General features: G+C 38.8%; 1 protein-coding gene across 2 annotated transcripts; it reads left to right on the top strand.

Moving 5' to 3' along the window:
* Positions 1–410: 410 nt before the first annotated feature.
* Positions 411–21,482, top strand: fam204a (family with sequence similarity 204 member A). Of its 2 annotated transcripts, none has more exons than XM_049600679.1 (7): positions 411–776; positions 1,095–1,185; positions 1,995–2,025; positions 2,504–2,609; positions 4,215–4,304; positions 18,876–18,985; positions 19,193–21,482. In XM_049600679.1, the coding sequence occupies exons 1-7, from the start codon at positions 540–542 to the stop codon at positions 19,242–19,244; spliced, it is 717 nt and encodes a 238-aa protein (XP_049456636.1). In that variant the 5' UTR covers positions 411–539; the 3' UTR covers positions 19,245–21,482. The 2 variants fall into 2 exon arrangements, with proteins under 2 accessions (XP_049456636.1, XP_049456637.1); XM_049600680.1 differs by having other exon boundaries at positions 2,507–2,609; positions 19,193–21,478.
* Positions 21,483–22,815: the final 1,333 nt, after the last annotated feature.

The following is a 22,815-nucleotide window of genomic DNA, read 5'->3' as shown; positions in this document are numbered from 1 at the left end:
GGTTAACATTTGAATGATTTCTGGTAATTCACGGACCTGTCAGCAGCCTGGCTCACCTCAATTAGAAATGCTCCACAACAGTCTGCTCTAGACTTTACCTCACTGCAAGGACTAGCTTCGACCGCTATAAGTCCTCATATTTTTTCCACGCATCTATTCTGAGCTGTAAATGTCACTAAAACGGGAAACTTTGCACCATAAAATCGCTTTACTCGCTAAAAATCCCAAATTAAACACTCAACTGTTAAACGTTGCTCTTACAAAAACAGCCAATAAGAGCACTTGTCTCGTCTCTAGGCTCTGCTGCTCAGCCTTTGTAAAAACAGTACTGATTGGATTCTGTGCTCAATCTTGCTAGCTACGAGCCAATCGGTGCTTTCCTACCCGCAACGTCACAATGTTTACCCGGAAATGAGAGACTGCTTCAATCGACGCCAGCAGCTGTCTTCGAAATCTATCATTTACCAATTTCTGACCTTTTTTAGTCCCGCAAATATGATAAATTACAGTATAATGTGACTGTAAACTACTGCCTCGGAATGTACAGAGGACTCTTGCCAAAAGGTTTAACCGAAGACGACCTCAGTCCAGATGACGAGGAGGACGATGTTGAGGAGAAGAGGGAGAGAGAGAAGTGTGAGAGCTCTGCTGAAAAGTTGGGCTCAGCCGGGGAAAACACAGTCTCAGTGGTGGAGGCACAGCCGACTCACACTGCCAGTGATGCAGACAGTGATTCCCCGACATGCAGTATGCCTGGTATATCTCAGGAAATGCAAGTATGTTGATTTGGGATGCAATAAGCTAAGCATAGCATTAATTCTGTGAAATACGAAGTAGCTGATGTACACCTGTGGCTTTGTTGTCTGTAAGTGGGGCTTAGTTAGATGAGAAAACACTTGTAATATAACAAATGCAATACATCTACGATTTCTGCTGAATCCCCAGCCCTTCTTGACAAACAAGCTAACAAAATGTGAATTAAAGGTTTTTGAAACCCTGTTGGACTGTGTGTGAATCATATGTGTACAGTAGAGTTAGATCAGGGGTTGCGATACTGTCAGTTTGTGCATTCACTATGTGTGTTTGTGTTAAAGAAATTCCAGGATCTACGACAGAAGAATGACGAAATGAAGACAATGAAAATCCCCAGAAAAAGAAAAAGAAAAAGAAGACATCACAAGAAAGGTCTCACTGATAATACAGTGACAAATGTATTTCTTGATACTGTTTAGTGACTTTTAGCCACAATGGTTGCTTCTGTTCATATGTATTTTGCCTTTTCTAGTGAACGAAAGTATTGGAATCAGCCTCTTAACAAGAGGAGAGCAAAAGTAATAATTGTAATACTTAATGATATTAACTTTCTGACTTGTAATACAAATAAAAAAAAACTTCAGGCCACCCTCTGTAAGGTCTAGTGTCTAGGATTTAGTGGCATCTAGCAAATAGGTTGCAGGATTGAAACTTCTCTAATGTACGAAGCGGGTAGGAGAACTACGGTGGCTGACTCAAAACCATGAATTGCGCTAGAGCCAGTATTTGATTTGTCCGTTCTGGGCTACTGTAGAATAACATGGCAGACTCTGTGGAAGAGGACCCACTCCGTATGTAGATATAAACAGCTCATTCTAAGGTAATGACAACAAAATGATTCTTATGTTCAGGTGATTATAAACTAATAAAAACATAGTTATGAATGTTATATACCATTTTTGCCAATAGATCAGGGTTAGAAATTAACTTCTTTGTCCACCTGCCACTTGATAGATAACCATTGTGTTTTTTCGCCTGGTGAGTGAAGCAAACGTAGCAGCCACTTGCATGTTTTACCAGCATTGAGCTGGTGCCTAGTGCTAATTTTCAACCCTGCAATAGATGCCCCCAAATCTTACAAAATGGACCTTAAAACCGTCAATTATACTTGAAGACTTCTGTTAGTATTAGCTGATGCTATTTTGTATCAAAGTAACCGTGTCTCTTATGCCAATCAACAGGAACAGAGAGTGAGGATCCGACAGAGACAAGGTACTAAATTGGAACGTCCAACCAGAGAAACTAATTTATACAAACAAAACATTTGAGATTATTTGCCTCATGCACCCATGGCAAATATGTAGCTGAAAGTGTGGACTGCCACAATAAAAAGCTTGTGAATGAAGCCAGATCTCAGATTTCAAACTGCACTATCACGATAGAGATAGATAGATTTAAGTGATGATGAATGATTAGCTAACACAAACAAGTAAGTTTACTCCAAGCTGAGCCTGATAACTAATAGACAGGAATATCATCCAGTGTAGCATTATAGCTGTAATGTGTTGAGGGAAGTCTGATGTGCACTGATGATGTTACCATGCTGTGTGATACACACTCATCTAGACATACAGGTCTGATTTTAACATAGAGTTTGAAACAGAGCCCAGTTGCAGTATGAACAGTATTAGTTTGGCTTATCACAGTGCGAGTCTACATGTAATGAACATTAACACATTTTCTCTGTCAGCAGTGAGCATCAGGAGGAGCGAGAGAAGCACTGGGATGAGCTTAAGCAGCATTTTGGTGTAAATGATCGATTTCATCCCCCTGCATGTTCCAAACCCCCTCCGAAGGTAACAAAGATTCCTGCCTTTCAACTTATCTACCAGGGTTTAATACTGTGTCAGTCGTAGCTGTTAGTAACACCTTCCCATCCTTTGTGTTTCCGTGCCACTGTATTCTCTCATTGTTTTATGTGATATGACATATGGATTAGAAGAATCCTTATGCTAACTTAACCTGACACTGAGATGAATTTTAAGGATTATGTTTGGCTACATTTAGTGATAAGATTAGGATGAATCTCCTTTCATGCATGCTTGAGATTAAAGTGAAATGTAGGTTTTTCCTCTGCAAGCATCCTAATGAAAATCAAAATTTCACTTGACAAAAGAAGAGAGGGTTAGAGTACCTGATATGGCATCTGTGAGTGTAGCTGGAACATTTAAATTAATGGCTAGATAATAAATGGCCATGTACCACTTCATCATTGAAGAAATTATAACTTTCTTTCATTTGGATACATTTCTGCACTTAAAGATGAATGAACATTTTATGCAAAGGCTTGCAAATTGCCAATGAAGCAAAATATTTGCAAGCTTGATGAACATTATAGCTGACCCAGTGAATGAGAGCTGTTCTCATTTCAATTTGAAATCCTTTTAATGATTATTTTGGAGTATTTTGTGCTTAATTTAACTCAGAGCAGCATAAAATTGAGTTTTTGCTGATTTTAGCCTCATTTTGAATAGGGCAACTATGAAAGGATAAAAGAAATGATTAACAAGCTGAATGAAACAGAACTTGTCACATCAACATAATGAGGGGCTCCTTCATCCCTCAAATGCGGTTTCTTGTAATTAATATATCATATTTTATTTAATTCTGCCAAGTCCTTCTCACAGTCATTTGAGGAAAAAGCTGTCATAGCAGCCAGATGTCGTTAACTAAGCTGCTAACAGCATTTCTTCAGTGACCTTAAAAACATGTTTCATGGCATAAAGGGTGATGGCCTATCAGTTATAGTTTTGTTCAAGAGTGCAATATAGAATAATTCAGATCACAAGTCACGTTGTATCAGTGTCAGCTTCAGTATGTCTGCAGAAAAATAAACTATGTAAAACAAAATCAAGACCAAGCAACTTGAGTTACAGAAAAAATTGTTATACTAATTCTGTGTTTTTAAGCCTGATGGTATCATCCTTGTACTTTTACACTTGAGTCAAGGTCCTCAAACAATACATCAGAGGAGACACATTAATAATTATAGCCTCTTTCCAGTGTATTTTTTTAGCATGATGAAATTTTAGAGGCTGAAGAAATCTGGTGCTCCGCTTTCTCAGATAGGCTCATCACAGCAGAACTGCCTTGCCATCAGTAACCGGGGGCCTCTCTGCACCCCCTTCTGCTTAGGCCTGTAATGGAAATGTGTAATTAAAGAGTCACATTTATGTTTGGTAATCTCCTGTAGCATTTCTAAGATTTCCCCACTAATATCCAATCAAAAAGGTTTTCATTTGTGAAGGGAAATCTACATATTTGTAGTAATGGCAATCATATTAAAAATAAGGCCCTGGGGACTTTTGAAGTTAGTCTTTGATTTTTTTTTTTTCTCTCTACCCCTATTTCGAAAAAAAAAAAAAAAAAAAATCTGAATTTTTTTTTTCCCTCTTCTGCAGTCCGGCCTAGAAAAGAGCATAGAGAGGGCCATAGCTGAAGGGGACATTGCAAAGGCGGAGGAGATGAGCGACAGACTCGCCACTCGAGAGGTACGTTGTGCTGATAAGAGATCTTTGGGGTGCTCCCGCTGTGACAAATCAGGCTAATGGATCCGTGGCCATTTCTGCTGCAAAGACATAGAGGAACAAAAACACACGCAGACACCCACCATTCAGTCCTGCAGCCCTTTTCCATTGAGTTAATGGAAAGCCCTCCCCTTAGTTTTGAAGTGCTGCAGTGTCTAAAGGACTTTTGGCTCTGCTTTTTAATGAAGGGTACATTGCTTTCAAGCCAACTGTTAAATCATTCTCCAGGTAAGAGTTTCATACCTTTGAAGTGTACATGTCCCTAAATGCAGTGCCTGAAGTTTTGTAACTAACCGCCTTGGCAGGCATCAAGGATCAAGTGGTTTGAAACTAATTTAGCATAAAATGTAGCCCACACACACATATAATTGTGGTTAAAAAGACATACAGCTGCGGTGTTACTTCTCCACTCGGGGAATTGCCGTACTTTGAGCATCAAAGTTAAACTTCTTTGTTTCATGATGCGTGTTGCTTACAGCATCCCATCAGCTTTTTCATTTTGTAATAATGGCAACACAAACGTGTGACACTGTGGGCTGAGATGTCATTGTCAGTCCTGGATTGCAATAGAGTTTCAAAGTAGGCGGGGCTGCTGGTTCAGGAGATGTCTCTCAAATAGAAACACAGGAGTCTCCCATAATGATTCTACACTTTAGATTTATGTTATGGCCACCAGACTTAATTAAACATGTTTTCCAAGAAATCCTGTGTGGTCCGTCAGTTTAGCATCTAAATACTACAATACCCATAAACCTTAGTCCCGATGCTATGGAAAAAGAAGCCAGTCAAAGAGTTGTAGCTAATCAAAATGTTTCGTTGTTGTAGTTGCTTTTCTTGCTGATTTTTTTCAAAATTGACCATAAATTTCAAAGTGAAGAGATTTAAAGGAACATTTTTGGAAATATGCTTTTTCATTCTCTGGCAGATAGATGAGAAAATCAACACCACTCTCAGTCTCATGTCTATGCTGAATATAAAGATACAGCCAGCTCACAGTTAGCTTAGCATAAAGACTGGAAACAGGATGAAAGCGCTAATCTGCCTCTGCCTCAGCTCTACTGGCGTCTGCACGCATGATAAACCTCTGGAGTATTTTGGTTCTTCATCACGTCTGTCGGAGTAACGTTACTTCAGCAGTTAGAAAATGCAAGGTGAACTGGTTGTGTAACGCTATGTCACATACATCTTTGTGGCTGGATAATGCTTATATTAGCTAAATGTTAGGATCAGCATGCTAACAAGCTAATGTTTCGCAGGTATAATGTTTAGTGTGTACCAAATTTCATAGCACGCCATCCAAGTAGTTTTGAAACATTCCAGTCTGATGGAATGATTGACCGACATCTCTTGAACCACACCATATGCATGGCTAAAAGCCCAACCAAATCTCAACAATCGTGTAATATATCATCCATCTGTAATGGTATCCCTACCATACAACTTTATACAGTGTTTCCCAAAGTGCATATCAGGCAGTAAACTCATGAACAAAGTTATCTGTTTCTAGAGATGTATTTATCACTAATTGATGCTTCAGAGCTGCCTCAGTTGCTGCCCGCTGTTAGGAACTTTGTCTTCACTACCACATCATATTGGATATTAATGGTGGTGTAGTAGAAATTATAGATTGTAGATAAAGTGTTTGCGTACTGTAATATTTATTTGGAAAAAAATTGCAGTTCATTCACTATTGGTTCCTTGCTAAGGTTTTGGACATAGGCATGTCAGTATGGAATTTTGGAAGCAGCTAATTTCCTAGTGGGGACCTGTAACTTCCTGATACTTCTGTTGGTTGCCTGGCAACTTTTTCCAAGCGCTGTGATTAGATGTCTCACCCATTTTCCCCTTAGGAGTCATAATCAGCTTCTGGCCTAATGTTTTTATATCCAAAGGCTTTTACCTTTGACTTTATATCAAAGTACCAGACATCTCTGACACTGGTTTGTCTTTTGTACTGATGATTAAACCTGGTAGGTACATCACTGTGACAATGAATCAAGATCACTGTGGAAAACATTATCTGATCTTCAGACTAGATGTGTCACCAAAAACGATGATACTACAACGATGATATTTAGAAAGAAATGACCCCACAAACTATAACAGAAGAAGAGATAGTGTGTTTGCAAGAGATTTTACTCCTGCTATTTTAAAAATGTTTTATATTCCCAGTAGATCTTTCCCTGGAGAACCCTCTTGAATGAATAAGTAGGCTCCATCAACAAGGGTCTATGTTTAAAAATAAAAAAAGGAGCTGTATTATTCATTGAATTGGCATTACATGCCTGTCCTTAGTATCTTCAGTGTGTAATGGACATTCGTGCAGCATCAGAGCTGTTATATTCCCATCTTAACTGCTAGCGGAGTGGTCAAATATGGGGAAGTTAAATGAAAGCTCTTGTGAGTGGCACCTGCGCTGTACTTTCAGAAAGCCTCTTAGAGCGTTGGTGGATTGGTTTTAGCCTGAGCCGAGGTTCTCGCCTCCCTGGCACCTGCCTCGCGTCTTGCCAGAACTGTGATGGGACGTGACAGCAGTCTGGCAGCCACAACTCATTGTTTAGCAGCGACAACTTCATTTCATGAGAGTATAGTCAATTGACCATTTTGAAATCCCCAAAACCTAGGGGACGTAAAGTTCTTTATCGTTCACTTTTAGATACAAAGGGAGGCATTGCTGAACATAGGAGGTGTATGTAGAGAAGCAGTAACTTAAAAGCAAAAAGTTTTAATGATTTTGAATTAGTTATAAAGGATTATATTCCATCTTAAATGATGCAGCCTGTAACACAGATAGCATTAAGACCAATGTTTGTTTACAGCACTCCTGTTCACTTTTGACAGGAGCACTGTGACAAATATTTAGAAGATCAATAATCCCCGCTGTGGCCTGAATCAATTTCAAGGTTATAATTGAGTGGCTCATTTGGTACGGAATGGCTTAGATGTTTAATTTGTTTACGGTCATAACACCAAGACATGATTGTGGCAGGCTTTTCACTGGAAGAATAGAAACAGGTTTTCTTCGCAAAAAATGCAAAAGCATCCCGACAGCTGTGAAGAACTAAAGAGGCCTGTTTGTCCCTCTAGGCATTGTTTTGTTAAGAAAACGCTGGTACATGATGGATGACAATGTTTCAGTGTATTTTCATCCTCAATCTAACGGTTTCCCACTTATCTCCTCAAAGCAAAGGGAAATGGGAGGAAGATAGAGAGCTTGCTGTCAGAATCCCCCCTTTTATAAGACAAAAATGTTTGTTTCTGCTGTTTTGGGCTCCCTCAAATCAATTAATGATTTCCATTTGCTCTACTTTCTTCTTTTTAATCTGAACATTAAAACAATTTGGTAAAAACCCGTTTTGAAGGCTCCTTACAAATTCTGAGATACGTGTTCTTTCATCTGTCAAACTTCTGAGACGCGCTGCTTGGATATTGCAGGTTGAGGTTTTTTATTCTCATTACAGTTTTTAAACATTTCCCAAGGCTTTAAGCCTTTGTTTTAGATGAATTCATAAAGACATGCTCCGCTTTTAAGTGAAAGTATTAACGCCCCCGAAGATGGCGCGAAGAAATCACATCCCCTTTTAGGTAACAAAATATTATTTATGTCTACATTGCTTAGACAAAGCTCCCTAATGCATTCCTTTAAACTGTGCAGATAGGGTTTCTTCTCTCATAAAGATGTCTGTTGATCCTTCTCAACACATTCAGATTTCCTTTCACAGGCCATAGAAGACACAAAATAATGTAAAAAGCTTCTCGCCTCTAAAGTAGACCTAGTTCAGTAGATTAAAAGGTGCAAGTCCTCCAATTAAGAAGACTGGGTCTCCATCCTTTGATTACTGCACATCATTTTACAACGCTGCAAGTTGCATGTGGGCTAATTAATTCAGTAATTAGCATAACACGGAGTGACTGACACACACGGCTCACAGTCTGTCAGGAGGCTTGATAGCATTTGACAGATTGATTTTGCAGCTTTTCCTGGTAAATGAGCCAGTGCAAAAAGCCGATAACTCATCAGTGCTACAAAGCACAGTGGGGCTTCCTACGTCATCTAAAGTGTAGTGTGACCTATAGGAAAATTTGTAATGTAATGGTTCGGTATGTACACATAAGACATAAGTGAAGCCTGTCCTATTTTTGTATATTAGGCTCTAAAGTACATTGATAATTGTATTGTGGTGACAACGTATTTGATGAACATGCAAGACAGTCCTGGGTTCGCATTCAGACTCCTGTCTGTGTTTGGGTTTGGTAACAAAGGCACTTTGGTCAAGGTTAGGGAAAGATCATGATTTAGGTTAAACGTTCACAAAAAATGTAAGGATTAAATAAATAATGCTGTAGTCACTATCAGTGTATTGCAAGATTGCCTATTTTGGGGGCGTCGGTGGCTTAGTGGTAGAGCAGGCGCCCCTTGTACAAGGCTGTTGCCGCAGTGGCCCGGGTTCGACTCCAGCCTGCGGCCCTTTGCTGCATGTCACTCCCTCTCTCTCTCCCCCTTTCACGCTTGTCTGTCCTGTCAAATAAAGACTAAAAATGCCCCCAAAAATATCTTTTTTTATTTAAAAAAAAAAAAAAAGATTGCCTATTTTGGAGGAAAACAGTTTAAAAAAATGTTTATTGTTACTTACCTAAATTTATTAACATGTACTCAGTGTCAACAGACACATTTTGAACTAACAAAGTCGAATCATCAGCACAGAGATAACATTCACAATCAACTGCAAATTTAATATCGTTTACATACAGTATATTAGGAAGAGTAAGGGGCCCCAGATTGAACCTTGTGGAACTCCACATTTGACCACTCCTAGAGCAGAAAAGGTGCCATTCATATACTAAATAAGATTACTGAGGTATGTCATAAACCAACAAACTATTGGTTATCACACCTACTAGCCTCAAATTTATTGCACCAAATTAAAGGATTTACTGTATCAAAAGTCTTTTGAAGGTCTGGCAATAAAATCAAGTACTAACCAAGTAATGATCCCATGCAGAGAGAATTTATATTGGTGTCTTCATTCAGCACCATATCCTAAATCAAGATGACTGCTACTATACAGTACTTACTTTGTCACACTAATTAACCCTAGTTATTGTACTATTTCATCATCATCCTTACAACAAATAATTACTCCCTCACTCTTTTCCTCTTCATAAAACATAGCCACTGAGGTCTTTTGAAATAGTCAGGAGCTGTACTTTATATATAGTAAGTGGGTATATTTCACCACAAAAGACTGTCACGCCATGTTAGAGCTTACAGTTCCCCCATAGCACTCATCACAGCTATTAGAGTGGCATTACCACTTCAAAACAGAAACTCTCTTAGTCTGTAACAATAGGGGGTGTCAAGTCCATTTCATTACTTCCAGGAGCTGAAGAATGTGAAAAATAAAAAGTAGTTTCATGGCTGCTGGCCTCTCATGAACCAACAGCAAAGAAGCAGGTCCAACAATGACACCAAGTACAAAAAGAAACACACAGTATATTCTGAAGGTAGTTTTCTTTTTTCAGTCTATAAAGTGCAAAACTGCTAGGCACTATAGAGGATCAGTATATTTCAGACATTTCTACTGTCTGGGCTTGAACAGAGACCAACAGATGATCAACTCAAGTGATGACCAAATGCATTAGAATCTGGTGGATGTTTACTGCAATAAGTTGAGCTGTAGTTGTATTCATAGATCCTTGATTCACCGGCTACATCCAATAACCTAGTCACTGGCTGTAATCCAATTCAGGTCTCATTCAGGTACCTTTAATATCCAGTCCAGGTGTTATGAATAAAATGAATTATGTCTTCTTCTACTGTAATAGTGACGCTTTCACAATTGAGGTAAAAAATACACTGAAGGGCAATAAAGTTAACATAAGGCATTTTTGGATAAAACAGTTCTGGGGACTCTCTGAGAGAAACTACCCACTGGGGAGCTCCTCCGAGAACTACATACCTTGAAGGGCTTTTTTCTGGTTACATTTGCACCTCCAATAGGAAGACTGAAGTGACGCACCGTAAGCTGGTTGGCGGTAGGTATAGCAACGTCAGTTTTGCTTTGACGAGTCAAAATCGTGTTGTATTTCTTCCATCTCATATATGCTCAGTACAGCCTGGACTTCACTGTCGGTCTGTTTTTTCTTCAATTTTCTTTTTGTTGCGAGCTGTTGTTTATGTTTCATGTTAGCTGTTGTTAACATGGCTGTATGGTTTCTCTTGTGCTCAGAAAGTTTCACCTTAACATATTGCATTGACGATTGCCAACAGCCACTGTACCTGTGTGAGAGGAACTAAGTCTCCATAGATGGCAGTAGTTGGTATTTGTCAGTCAAAAAGGGAAACCAGAAGACCGTCTTGACGCTAGTTAGCCAGTTTGCGCATTAACAACACAATCCAGTATTGAAAGAACAAAGCATACTCACTCTGCCTCAGTGAATAATAACACAAACCATCACAAAATGTTTCTGCTAAAGAGCTCAGTAATAATTTTATCCAATATAACAAGTTTGTTTCAATCTTGACTTTAGCCCTTTGTTTACTTTTCTCACTTCCGTATCTCTTCTTGTGCAATCAGCTGAACTGTTATTCAGAGTGATTTCATTCACCGATGGGCTCTGCCGCCTCAGACACCGATTCAACATGCTGAATCGGCTCAAAAAAAGCCAACAAGGGCCAACAGTATGGGACACACCGCAAAGACTGGGGTGACAGATGCTCACTGACACCCCAACATTGACCATTAGCTTGGTGTGTCAGGGCCTTTAGAACTATGTAAAAGCTCCTCTGGTGTACAAAAGGCAGACAGACTATGGACAATCCTCAAATTGTGTCCAAAGTGGGTTCTGGACATATTTACAGACACTGTGATTTTATTATTATTTCATGTTTTTCTCCCATGCTGTATAAATGTCATAAGCACCTTCCTCAGAGAAAGCGTTTAAGATGTCTGGCTCACGATCATATTACTTCAGCACAGCAACATCTCACCGGACTAAACAAATGTATTATCATACTTTGGTGAGAAATCTCGACAATTTTAATCTGCTCTGCCAGAGAGGAGAGAAAAAGTATAAAAGGCAGTTTCTGATGCTTTTTGTCTCTTGCTCTCGTTTCTGACCATGGGGTACAAAGTTAGCACTATCTACTAGCCAAATATCAGGTAGATTTGCTTCACACACCAGCCAAAAAACAATAGTAATTCATTGAGTGGCTGGTAAAACTTTAACATTCACTAGCCATTTGGCCAGTGAGAAAAAAGTAAATTTTGCACCCTGTTTCTGACTTTTTCCACAGATACAAATAGTGAATAAACAGTATATAATAGGATAAAATGGCACCGCTTTCATGTTGAGTTGTGCATAGTATTACTTATCATTCAGTGCCTGAATTGTGTTGAACTGTTAACTGATTGCCTGAAACCTTCTGGCTCAACAATCCTGATCTAGCCCCAGTTTTGACCATTGGCCTCCTGTTCTGTGGATGGCCATCAGCTGGTGGAACTCTCTTTAAACCCTGTTTTGAACATGATTAACCCGATTAGTCTAAATTGTTTAAAAAGCGCACCCTCTCTGCAGTTAGATCACTTAATATACAATAATTAACCATTTGAATATGTATTAACTGGAGCCATTTATGGTTTCTGTAGCGTTTGAACTTGCGGATGGTTATAATATCCCTCATTATGTTCCAGCTCGTATTTCAATAGAAGCAGCAGCTGAAAGGAAAAGCCCCACTGTCCTTGAAATCTACCCTTTGGAAAGCCTCGCTTAAATGCTGTGAAACAAAGGTGTCGCGGCATTTTGTCGGTGGAGACATGGTGGCTTAGTTGGAACAAAGAGCTGAACTAAGAATGTTTCATGATATTTATGTTATTTAGCACCTTTTTTTTTCTTCTCACCACCTTCTCCCTACCATGCCCCGTGTTTGTAATCAAAAAATTAATGAGCAGCGCTTTTGTGGAAAGTGGGCTTTATCAGATTCTGACTTTCCCCGCCCCACATCAGAGTAGGAGGCTGACTCTGTCTCCCCTGCAAGCCCCCCCCCCCAGGCCACCTCGCACAGAGTTTAGGGAAACTCTCCTCTTTGTTCATTTTTCCTTCAGCATAAGCAATTTATCACTGAATGAACTTTTATTGTATCTCTGGATGACTCACATTAAATTTTCGCCCATTAATTTTGAAATGGATTTTGAAATGGGTACTAAGCTTTTATCAAATGCCTGGGAATCTCATTTGGATTATTGTATTTCATTAATTACTTGATAGACAAAGCATACTTTTCAATGTAGATTTGTGTGCTGTTTAATTAATTAGCATGTTTTCTCTTTTAATTAAAGCCATTTTTTTAAATTAAAGCCCACAGCAAAACACATATATAATTTGTTTGTAATTAGGCCTTAATTGGTGGTAGTGGAAGCTTAGCACCCTCGGTTTCTTTTTTCATGATTGCCATTTTATTGCCAGTCACTCATTAATTAAACTGTTTTTTCTAATTAGCTTATAAAACTGTTGATGGCATATTATTGTAAGTGTGAGTTCAAAGCTTGCTAATAAGCCTACCCTACTCAGAAGAGGCGAGATAATGGAATGTGCACAAAGCAGGCGAACTTTTAGAGATTTTTTTTTTTTAGTCTACTCCCTAAAGATGACAAGTCATGTGTATCTAGCATCAGATTACTAATAGAGGAAAAATGTAGCCATGGCTGTTCTACTGTGCCTTCCCTGGAGTGACTTTCTTTTTTGCTTACCATGTAATTCTGTTTGTCAAAGTGGAAGGACGATTATACAAAACACTCTTATGGGGCTGCCCCATTAAACAGTGTTGGAATACAGCAACATGGAGGTGCATGCTGTGACATTTGGATGTAGCATTTTGATAAGTTAAGTTAAAAATCTAAGTTGAATTCCCAAGCAGAGCTGCAATGATTAGTTGAGATACCAATAAATCGATTGACCAGTGTTTGGATGTAACTCAGAGCAATTACTCAAGTACTGTACTTTTATTTTACTGTGCACATTAAAGGCACACCAACTGATTGCCCATACCTAGTAGCAGGCAAATTCTTCTAAAAACTTCCAGTTGATTATTTATTTTCAAGTCACTTGAATATATTATATATTTTGACTTGACTATAGGTCAAAGAGAAATGTTGTACCACTGGATTAATATACAGTTCTAGTTACTATTTACCTTACATTTACAAGGTTTCACATTCAAAACGTACAGTGATCCAATAAAATATAATGCTTCACGAAATGGCCGATGAATTGAAACAATTAGTTCATTAATCGATTAGTTGGCTGACAGTAATTAATCTGCAACTATTTTGATGACTGATTAATCCTTTGATTAATTTTTCCAGAATAAATGCCAAACATTTCATAGTTCCAGCTTCCTAAATATAAGGGTTTGCACTTTTTCTTTATCTTTAATTATTGATTATTGGGTTTGGACTGTTGGTCGGACACAGCTAGCAATTCGAAGACGTCACTTTTGGCTCTAGGGAATTGTAAAGGACATTTCTCACTATTTATTGACACTTACAGAGCAAACAATTAACCAAGAAAGCAATGATTAGACTATTCAGTAATAAAGCTTATCATTAGTTGAAACCTTATAGAAAATAGTTTTAGAATTAGCTCAACCAACTACATCAGTAAAATGCTGCTTATACATTCATGCATTAGGAAAAAAATCTAATGATGTAATTATATGACACACAAAGGGGTCATTTGTAGACACTGAGTACTTTTGATTTTTTCACTATGTTGCTAATAATACTTATATGTTTAATTAAGTAACATTTTCAATGCTTTTACATGTAATAGAGGATTATTACAGTGTGGTTTGCTACTTTTACTTAAGTAAAGAATCTTAATATTACCTCCACTGCTGCGATAAACAGCAATTTTGATATACAATTAATGAATTAGGTTAGGAAGATAGGACACATGTCTATTGTTTTATATAAGACCTGAAACCCTGGTGGATTTGCATTCTTCGAGTTTAGTCCATTCTGTTGTTTTACTTATGTCAAAATGAATAACTGAATGAAACTTGGTCCTCCTTCTTTTTTAATGCGATATGGGTGGTATCGATTGACCCCTTGATCTCTTGACCCTCCCAATGTTGCTGCAACACTGAGGCCTTGCAGCCAGAAACACATTTTCCTTCCCCCTCCGCCTCAGTTCTGAGAAATTATGCTGAAATAACACACGAGCTGCCTAATCTGATATTCATTCCTTTCTTATATAGCCCTGCTTTCCAAAGTTGACTAAGGCCACATTATTTAGGCATTAAGGTAGTGTGATAAGGGAATTAGGCTGGTCATTAATCGTTTACACGTCAAATGCAGCAGAGCAGCTCGGGGAGGTGATTTAGCGAGGCAAAGCCATATAGCCCTTGTTAATCCACCTCTCACACGTTTTAATTGGAAGAGGCTTCCTGGATAGGAAATTTATGAATGGGTTTAAGGCCATTTCTTCCTTAAAGCCATCATTTATTTCTTATTGTTAATAGGAGCTTTAACACTTTATCCACATGAAGATGTATTTTTTTCTCATCTTTTATTCAGCTATTGTCTTTCCTGCACTTGCTGTTTAATTGCCACAGTGTTTTTGTGAACTCTGCGCTGCTCATAAAGACTTCCTAATGCTTCTTTTATTTATCAAACACCTCAGAAATGATGCAATAGAACAGACACACGAATGAAAACAGTGTGAAACTGTTGGGTTTAATCTTGTGTATGGCTTATACAGCAGCAGCAATGCAGATTTTTTTTTTTTTTTTTTTTTTTTGTATTTAGGCCCCATGTTTGGGTCTCCACTTGAATCTCCATGACGACCCAAACATGAATGAACAGAAAACGGTACTATTGACTTAACCCTCCTAGTGGCCTTAAGCTGCTGCTGCTGCTGCAGTGCCAGCATTGTGCACGATGATTTTTTTACGCCCAAATCTTCCAAAGGTCAGAGTATTAATCCTCTGAATAAACCTTGTTTTTAACAGGGCTGTGCCCAGGCCACACAAGAGAGAGACACAAGGCACAGAAACATGGCGCTGATGGACACTTAATTGTATATTAATATGTGGTGGAGTGGGAAGAATTGCCTTTTAGGAGCCACATAAACAAAGAATGCAGGAGGTTTCCTGTCTCCGGCTTTTATTCCAGCTTTGTACTTTCATTCTTATTTTTCACCAGCCTCTGATGTGAAAGGATTTGGCACTAAGATGCACGCAAGGGGAGGGGGAAAAAATCCTGAAAAGTGGATCAAAAAAGTAAATGAAAAATAATGTCATATTACTGAAAATATGAGAGGCTAATTTGTGCCGACTTTTTGCTAATTTTGTTCTCGCCACAGAAAGAGGAGCCGTCACCTGCTCGGCGCCACAGCGCTGACAGTGCCAGTGATCCATGAAATAAGCTGCCGCTGGCTTTGTTCAGATAAGAATGAACAAATCTGCACAATGTACTGCTCTCGGAATCTCATTTTCATACTTGCATGCAGGCTAAAAGAAATAAGCTGTTTGCAGGCTTGATTAATCAGACATTTGAGGGGTTTTTTTTGTCTCTTTGATCTGTTCTGTCTCCTAGGTAACTTGGTTGACATTAATGTTGAGCCCCAGTAAAGACAATCAGGGACTGTAGACTGAACTGATAAAAAAAGGGGGGGGAGGAAGAATTAAAGACCTTTAATGCTTTAAATATAGTAAACGCTATGTTGTGAATTTAAAAGAGGGAGAAATTGCATGGAAGTGGGTTTTAATTTTGCTTTTGGAATGTTTGGAAAGGCGTGTTTTCAAGACCTTTTGCATTTCAAATGCAACCCCACAGGAGAGCAGGTTAATGTGGGTAATCCTGGTGCAGAAAAAAGGGAAAAATCTCTGTCTGTAAACCTCCAAATGAAACCATTTAGCATCATGCAGTTTCATTTGATTTACTCCCAGAATGAGCCAAAGTGGGGTTTTTTCTACAAACACAGAGAGCAGGAGCTGTTCTCAGATTTGTCAACAATTTAATAAACGTCTGGTTCATAATCTCTGTGTGCATCGCAGACACTCAAAAGCATTTAGCAGCACCTACACTACTCCAACGAGGAGCAGGGAAAACCCTGGTGTGGTTTTATCTGCTTGCAAATCTCCTGCACATGTAAGAGCAATCACCCGTAATAACTCTTTAAAAGGAGAAAACATGATTTGAGGAATTTAAAACCTATAAAATGGCAAAGAACTGGAGAACTGTCATAGTATGTACGCTTCAGGTTATGCAGACGCTTTCACAAATCTTCCAGTGACTGTATAGATGAATGCCTTGAGGGCCCAGCCGGAGCCCAGTACTTGCAGCCAGCCGGAGCCCTTATCTTAAATCCAAGCAAAGTACCATTAATCTTTTTGAAAGACCTTTATGGCTTTTAATGTATCCCAAATTAGAACATTTTACACCCTTGGTTCCTGAAATATGGTGATAAAAAGCCTTTAGAGTTTAATTTTTCCTGCCTGCTCGCTCTGACCTGCTTAATCCCAGCATGCATTAGGAGATATTTTAGTTTCAGTCTTTCTAATAAAGTTTATCCCACTTAATTATAATTGAAACATTTTTTTTCCAGCAGGTCTTTTTTTTTTTTTTTTTTTTTTTTTTTCTAGTGGCACAGTGGTGGCACATTTCTTCATTACCTTAAGACTTTCTTTCCCCCCTGATTGTACTCTGAATATTAGAGAGAATTACCCAAAGGTTTGGTGAAATTGTTCCAAGTTGTTTATCGAAGTTTGCCTTTGCTTGAATAATAAACCTATCTCAGGAGTGAGAGAGGAGGCAGGATTTTACTCTTTGTTTCCCGTGCTTCTGTGTGACTGGGGTTATTGGGATTATTCTGCTTCACAATACATACGTCTTCCCTGGGATTTGAATGTTTGCCTCTTGCAGTCACGGTCATTCTCTTCACTTCTGATTTCGGGGGCTGCCTGCAGTACTCCAAACAGAAAAGTGTCTTTTACACTGGTGATGAGTGGAAAATGCCACTGCAACGTTTTTGAGACGGAGGGAAAAATGGCAAAATGCTGAACATCGTTTCTCATTGTTTATTTATTCCGTTACTGCATTTGCACATTAAACAAGAAAAAAAAAGAAGTAATCAAAAGAAACAATGTGCGGTAGAGACTATAAGCCAGGAGCTTAAAAATATGACACCTCAAACAAAAGGCAAAATAGATTAGAATAATTTTAATAGAACAGTGCTCCTGTAATTTATGGCGCTATGGGGCACTTCACCCCCACTTAAAACTCACAGATGTACACTCACACACATACACACATTTTTCAGTACTGTTATTTGTACTGTATCTCTTTACCTTTATGTTTCACTGGCTGTTACCCTAGATGTATTTCTAATATGTCGGATGTTGCAGGTTATAAACAGCTTGTACGGTTGAATTTGGAAAGAATAACACAAGGAGCACTTAAGAATAACAACAACTAATTGTTTTGGTTATTGATTAATCTGCCACTCATTTTCCGCAGTTAATCGTTTGGTCAGAATATAGTGGAAACTACCCATTACATTTTCCAGAGCCCAAAGGGACGTCTTCAAATTGCTTGCTTTGATTCACCAACAGTCTAAAACCCAAAGATGTTCAGTTTACTCTTAAAGACGAGTAAGAAAACCAGCAAATATTCATGTTTGAGAAATTGGAATCAGTCATTTTTGGGCATTTTTCCTCACTTAATTACTTAAACAATTAAAGGGTTATCAACATTTGCCGTCGCCTGACTTAATGAGTAATTGTTTTTAATGTCCATTTACAAAACACGAAACTTAATTTTGACTTAGGAACAATTCAAAAGGACATATAGTAAAATCACATGCTTGTTGTATTATTGCAATTGGACAGTAAATGGTTAACAAACTGACATTTGTATCTTCTTTTTCGAGATACAGTGAAAACAGAGCCAAATATATCCATACATAGGCGCACATTTCAGGGGGGATGCAGGGGACACGTCACCCTTGACATTTACAACATTTGTCCCCCCCCAGTAAAAACATGAAAGCAGCAGAAGACTTGCTGTTGAAATGTTGAAACAAAACGTACACCCTTGCGTCATTATGTTTTCATTACACTCGTAAAATTTCCTAATATTACTCTTCAAACTCCCAGTACTATGTTTTATCTATACTTTCACATGCTGCTGTGTCATTTTGTTGCATCGAGTTTAATTTACTGATTTTGGTGTACATGATGTACGCATGTTTTTCTGCCATGGAAACACTGTGCGCAATAGTTTCTTTCTGTAACATACTGTGTTATACCCTATCACCAGTCCTAATGAAAAATGTGTTCAATTCTAGGATAGCAGGACGGCATTCATGTGTTGTTGAGCTCAACAGCGGTTGTGCTGTGGTGTGGAGGAGGCAGCACAGGGAAGCAGAGACACTGACGAGAAGCCACCCTGACACATCAGTCAGAAAGCTTTTTCTCGCCACAGACTGATTTCCATTCTCTAATGGGCCTCTCCTCTGTCTGCCTCTAAATAGCTGGCTGTGAAAATCGCTCAAGCCGCTGATTGCCGTGACTTTGTGCAACGCAAACAGGAAGAGGAAGCTTTGAGGGCAGCGCAGAAAAGGAAGAACCAAATAGCCTGGGGGTAGGACGTCTCTCTCTGTCCTCGCATTTATGTTTGCCATCATATCTGCCATGTGTTACACTCTGGGCTCAAGTACAGTTAAGATAGAGCCACTGAAACCGGCATCAGCTGGACTTTGAATGATTACTCACCCAGAGATTGAAGTTGACAGCTGAAATGTATTCATAAAGGGCTCTATAATTTAATGTGTTTTTTTCTGTGTTGCAGGTTTGAGGCTAAAAGACGATGGGAAACCAAAAGCAACATGGGCTTCATGTGACAAACATGAAGGAAAAGGAGAACGTGTGTTATTTTTTTTTTAATTTAATTTGATAAAAGTAGTGTTTTTATAGCGGACTGATCCTGTTTTTCTTTATTCCCTTTGTATATTTTGAAGACTTCTCAACAGCAGAGTGTGAGGGGGGGAAAGTCACACAGTTGGCTGAGGAAAAACCAATCCAGAGAGTACAAGAGAGAGAGAAAATTATGGAGCATTCAAATTAATTCCTAAGGCGCCCATTGGTGTCTGCATTGTGTTATTTTTCATTACATTTCAGTGATTTGAGCGTTCTGGCCTTTTTTTTCCCCCCCTTCAAATTAAATCTGGTGTACATTACTGGATGATGCATTTATTTATTGCTGTAAAGTGGGTTAATCATGAAGGCGCTCCTTTCTTCTTCCGAGGAAGAGAAAGGGAAGATTAGGGCCCTAATGCAATGTACAGGATAATGTGCGATAGGATTTGGGAGAAGAAAATGAAATTTGGCTGCTGTAAACAGTTGTGAGCAGTTGTAAACTGGAAGTTGAGTGAACGTTTTGGGGTTGGGGAGATGAGATGGGGGGGGGGGGCGGTGAGACATGAAACAGAGGCTTTGCTGTTGGCCCTCACCCATGCTGGGAGACATGCTATTGTTTCTCAGCTCGAACAACAGGCACGCGCTGTTTTCTCGAAGCCTACAGTCGCCGCTCATTGTGTGATGAGCTCTCTTCAGCATCTGTAAACTCGTCTAGAAGCGTCAATTCCTCTCGCTGTTACTTTGATCTTTTTTTTGATCTGCAGCATTTGCCTCGGCAGCTACTCGCTCTTCTAAAAAGCTCATTCAGATTCCAGGAAGTGTTAATTGCAAACAGCATGCAAAAAAAAGCACAAGAATGATAATTACTTTTATTCGTAATGCGTGCTTATATTTTTTTTTTCAACCATAGAAAATGATTGCTTTGCTTCAAGGTAATGAGAATTAAAATTAATCCCACCTAAGTTGTTTGCAATGCACATATTTGGGCACTTTGTCCCCCGGTGAGGAGCAGTGTTCTCATAGCATTGCTGTGTAGGCTGAAACAGGATGAGGAAAAATTAACTAAACATCAGAAATAAAAGTTTGTTGGCAATTATGATACAAAACACCTGAGCTGTGGAAACCTAGATATGACATGAGTGTAAAAACTAATGCTTAAATTTCGAGAATCGAGCTTTTCCCATCATTTTACATCCAAGAGAATCACACGACCGTGTGTCTGAGAAGCTGTCAGTTGGTGAGAATCGGTGCTAATTAAACTATTAATTATCTCTGTAATGAGACGTGAGTTAAAACTGTGTTAAGCACATCAAAGTACAACATGGGATTTCTTCACTTTGATGACTGCTATGAAAAATATATCTTGACTGAGGAGTGAGGAAACATTAACAGGACAAAAAATAGCCAAATCTCAGAGCTTTGAAAGTTTTGGAGAACTCTGCAAGAACAGCGTAACAGTTTATTAGTCTGTTTTATTTACAGGTGTGATTATTGCGTATTTCATAAACACAGTTTCTCAGAAAAGTGAACTTTTCAAGGTTATATTCAGTATTACATTTATCATCTCAGAGGAACTTGCAAGAACATTCAAAATAAAAGGCATAAATCATCTGCGAATATGTTTCTTCCACATGTACAAACCATGTAGCCATTTTTCAAAGCTAGTAGTTGTCAGTGAACATGTCTAGCGCTGATCCAAGAGCAGCTCGGCGCCGTATCAATAGCATCTCACTTTATTAATCTCTTGGAACACAGGATAATGCCTTGAGCAGAGATGATTCTGCTTTTAAGCTGGAAAATCCACTTTCCCCTCTCGTCATGTTGAGGAGCTGTTTTCAATAGTCTGTTCCTGGAGGCCAATCTTAGCCTCTGACCTGGGCTGATTTGTTGTGAAACACGGAGACAAATTCCTTGGGCACATGTAGCACCACTTCTAGGAAAAGTGTTTGTTGTGTGGAGTGGGGGAAGAAAAAAACAACAACAATCCCATTAAATGGTTGGAAAGCTGCTGTTGTATGAAAGGGAACATATGTTGCTGGTAACAAGACATCAGCACTATCATTTGCTGCTATCGCTGGCTAGGAGAGGATTAACTGGAAGGAGAGATCTCCAAGATGCAGCTGATAAAGGCAAGCAACGTTCAAAACAGCTCACATCTAACGCAACCTGACATGATAATGTTGCTTTGTTTGTGCTTTATTAAAGGTTTTTTGATAACATTTTAGCTGCAATGTTGTGTTTTAAGGCAGCACGGTGGTGTGGTGGTTAGCACTCTCGCCTCACAGCAAGAGGGTTGCCAGTTTTTAATGTTTTAATGTTTTTCACAGATGAAATTTCTCTTGTTCATTAAATGAAACTTTAACATTTTATATTTTATATATATATATATATATATATATATATATATATATTTAAAAAACACAACAATTGAGAAAACAAGACTGTTCATCGCCTAGAAACGACCCCACAGGTTGTTGGTACAAGCTAATGACTGCATATAAAGATAGATAACGTGCCTCCATTTCCTCCCACTCAACAAAAATAAAGCCAAAATATCTCGGATACAGCTGCTGTCACCTTACCCTGGTGATGTCATTTGGAGCAGTCTGCGCAGAAGCCATCGCCACAGTATTGACTTCCTACCATCGGACCTGTTGTGAGCAGTGCCACTGATTGCGAGCACAAGCAAGCAAGCTGTAAAGCATGTCGTCAGACCCCCTCTTTATAGCATCAAATAAGTCATTATAACCAACTTATTTAAAAAAACAAACAAAAAACAAACAAACACTTGAACATACCGTAGCTTCCTAAGAACTACCTAAAATGATGGAAACCTTTTTGGGAAAAATGTATTTGACGTGTACTTTAATTTTTTTGTTTGGCCCATGTCCCATCTGCTAGCATGGAGAGGGGTGGGGTTTATGACTCATACTGCAGCCAGCCACTAGGGGGCAATAGAGATGTTTTGGCTTCACTTTTGGGGAGCTGTCATGACGTCGATTTTTATATACAGTCTAAGACACAAGTAGCTTTTAACGACCCATATAGAGTGCTCCAGAAATAAGTACTAAATCCAGGAAATGAGTTAGCATCTCAGCACCCCTGGTTTTCTCGTGTCAAAGTCAGCAGTTTTTTTTTAATGGGTGTTTGGTTAGATGCCTGAAATAAGGTCTGTGGTTAATACAAGCTCAAGAGATTTTCACGTCTTGTTCTACAACATGAAAACATCAGTAAGTATCCTACTCATGAGTTTTGAAGCTTTTGTCTGTCTGTAAAAAAAAAAAAAAAAACTTTGCTAGAAAGTGGCAAAACAAGACTAAAGAACATATACAGCCATGCTGTCGGGGCAACATTAACATTAGCTTTTTATTTCTGGCGATTACATTTAGGCTTCAAAAATCATACGAGTGGTGTTAACTTGTGAAGATTATCTTGCTTACTTTCACCACAGAGTTTAATATATGCAATAATCCAAAAACCAATGAAAAAAAAATCTCATTGGCTTTTGGACTAGGGAACCAGGGTGACTATAATTTGAGCATTGGCCTACAGAAA

This window comes from Epinephelus fuscoguttatus, linkage group LG16, assembly GCF_011397635.1.
Source record: "Epinephelus fuscoguttatus linkage group LG16, E.fuscoguttatus.final_Chr_v1".
In the NCBI taxonomy this organism is placed as follows: domain Eukaryota; kingdom Metazoa; phylum Chordata; class Actinopteri; order Perciformes; family Serranidae; genus Epinephelus; species Epinephelus fuscoguttatus.
Note: the sequence above shows the minus strand (reverse complement) of the source record. Positions and strands in the feature narration are given on the sequence as shown.

What these genes read in the sequence shown, in the direction of transcription:
- fam204a (XM_049600679.1), top strand. Translation starts at nt 540, where the DNA reads ATGTACAGAGGACTCTTGCCAAAAGGTTTAACCGAAGACGACCTCAGT. An exon ending in ACAGACTCGCCACTCGAGAG is followed by an intron (nt 4,305 to 18,875) that starts GTACGTTGTGCT and finishes GCCTCTAAATAG; the next exon opens with CTGGCTGTGAAAATCGCTCA. An exon ending in AAGAACCAAATAGCCTGGGG is followed by an intron (nt 18,986 to 19,192) that starts GTAGGACGTCTC and finishes TCTGTGTTGCAG; the next exon opens with GTTTGAGGCTAAAAGACGAT.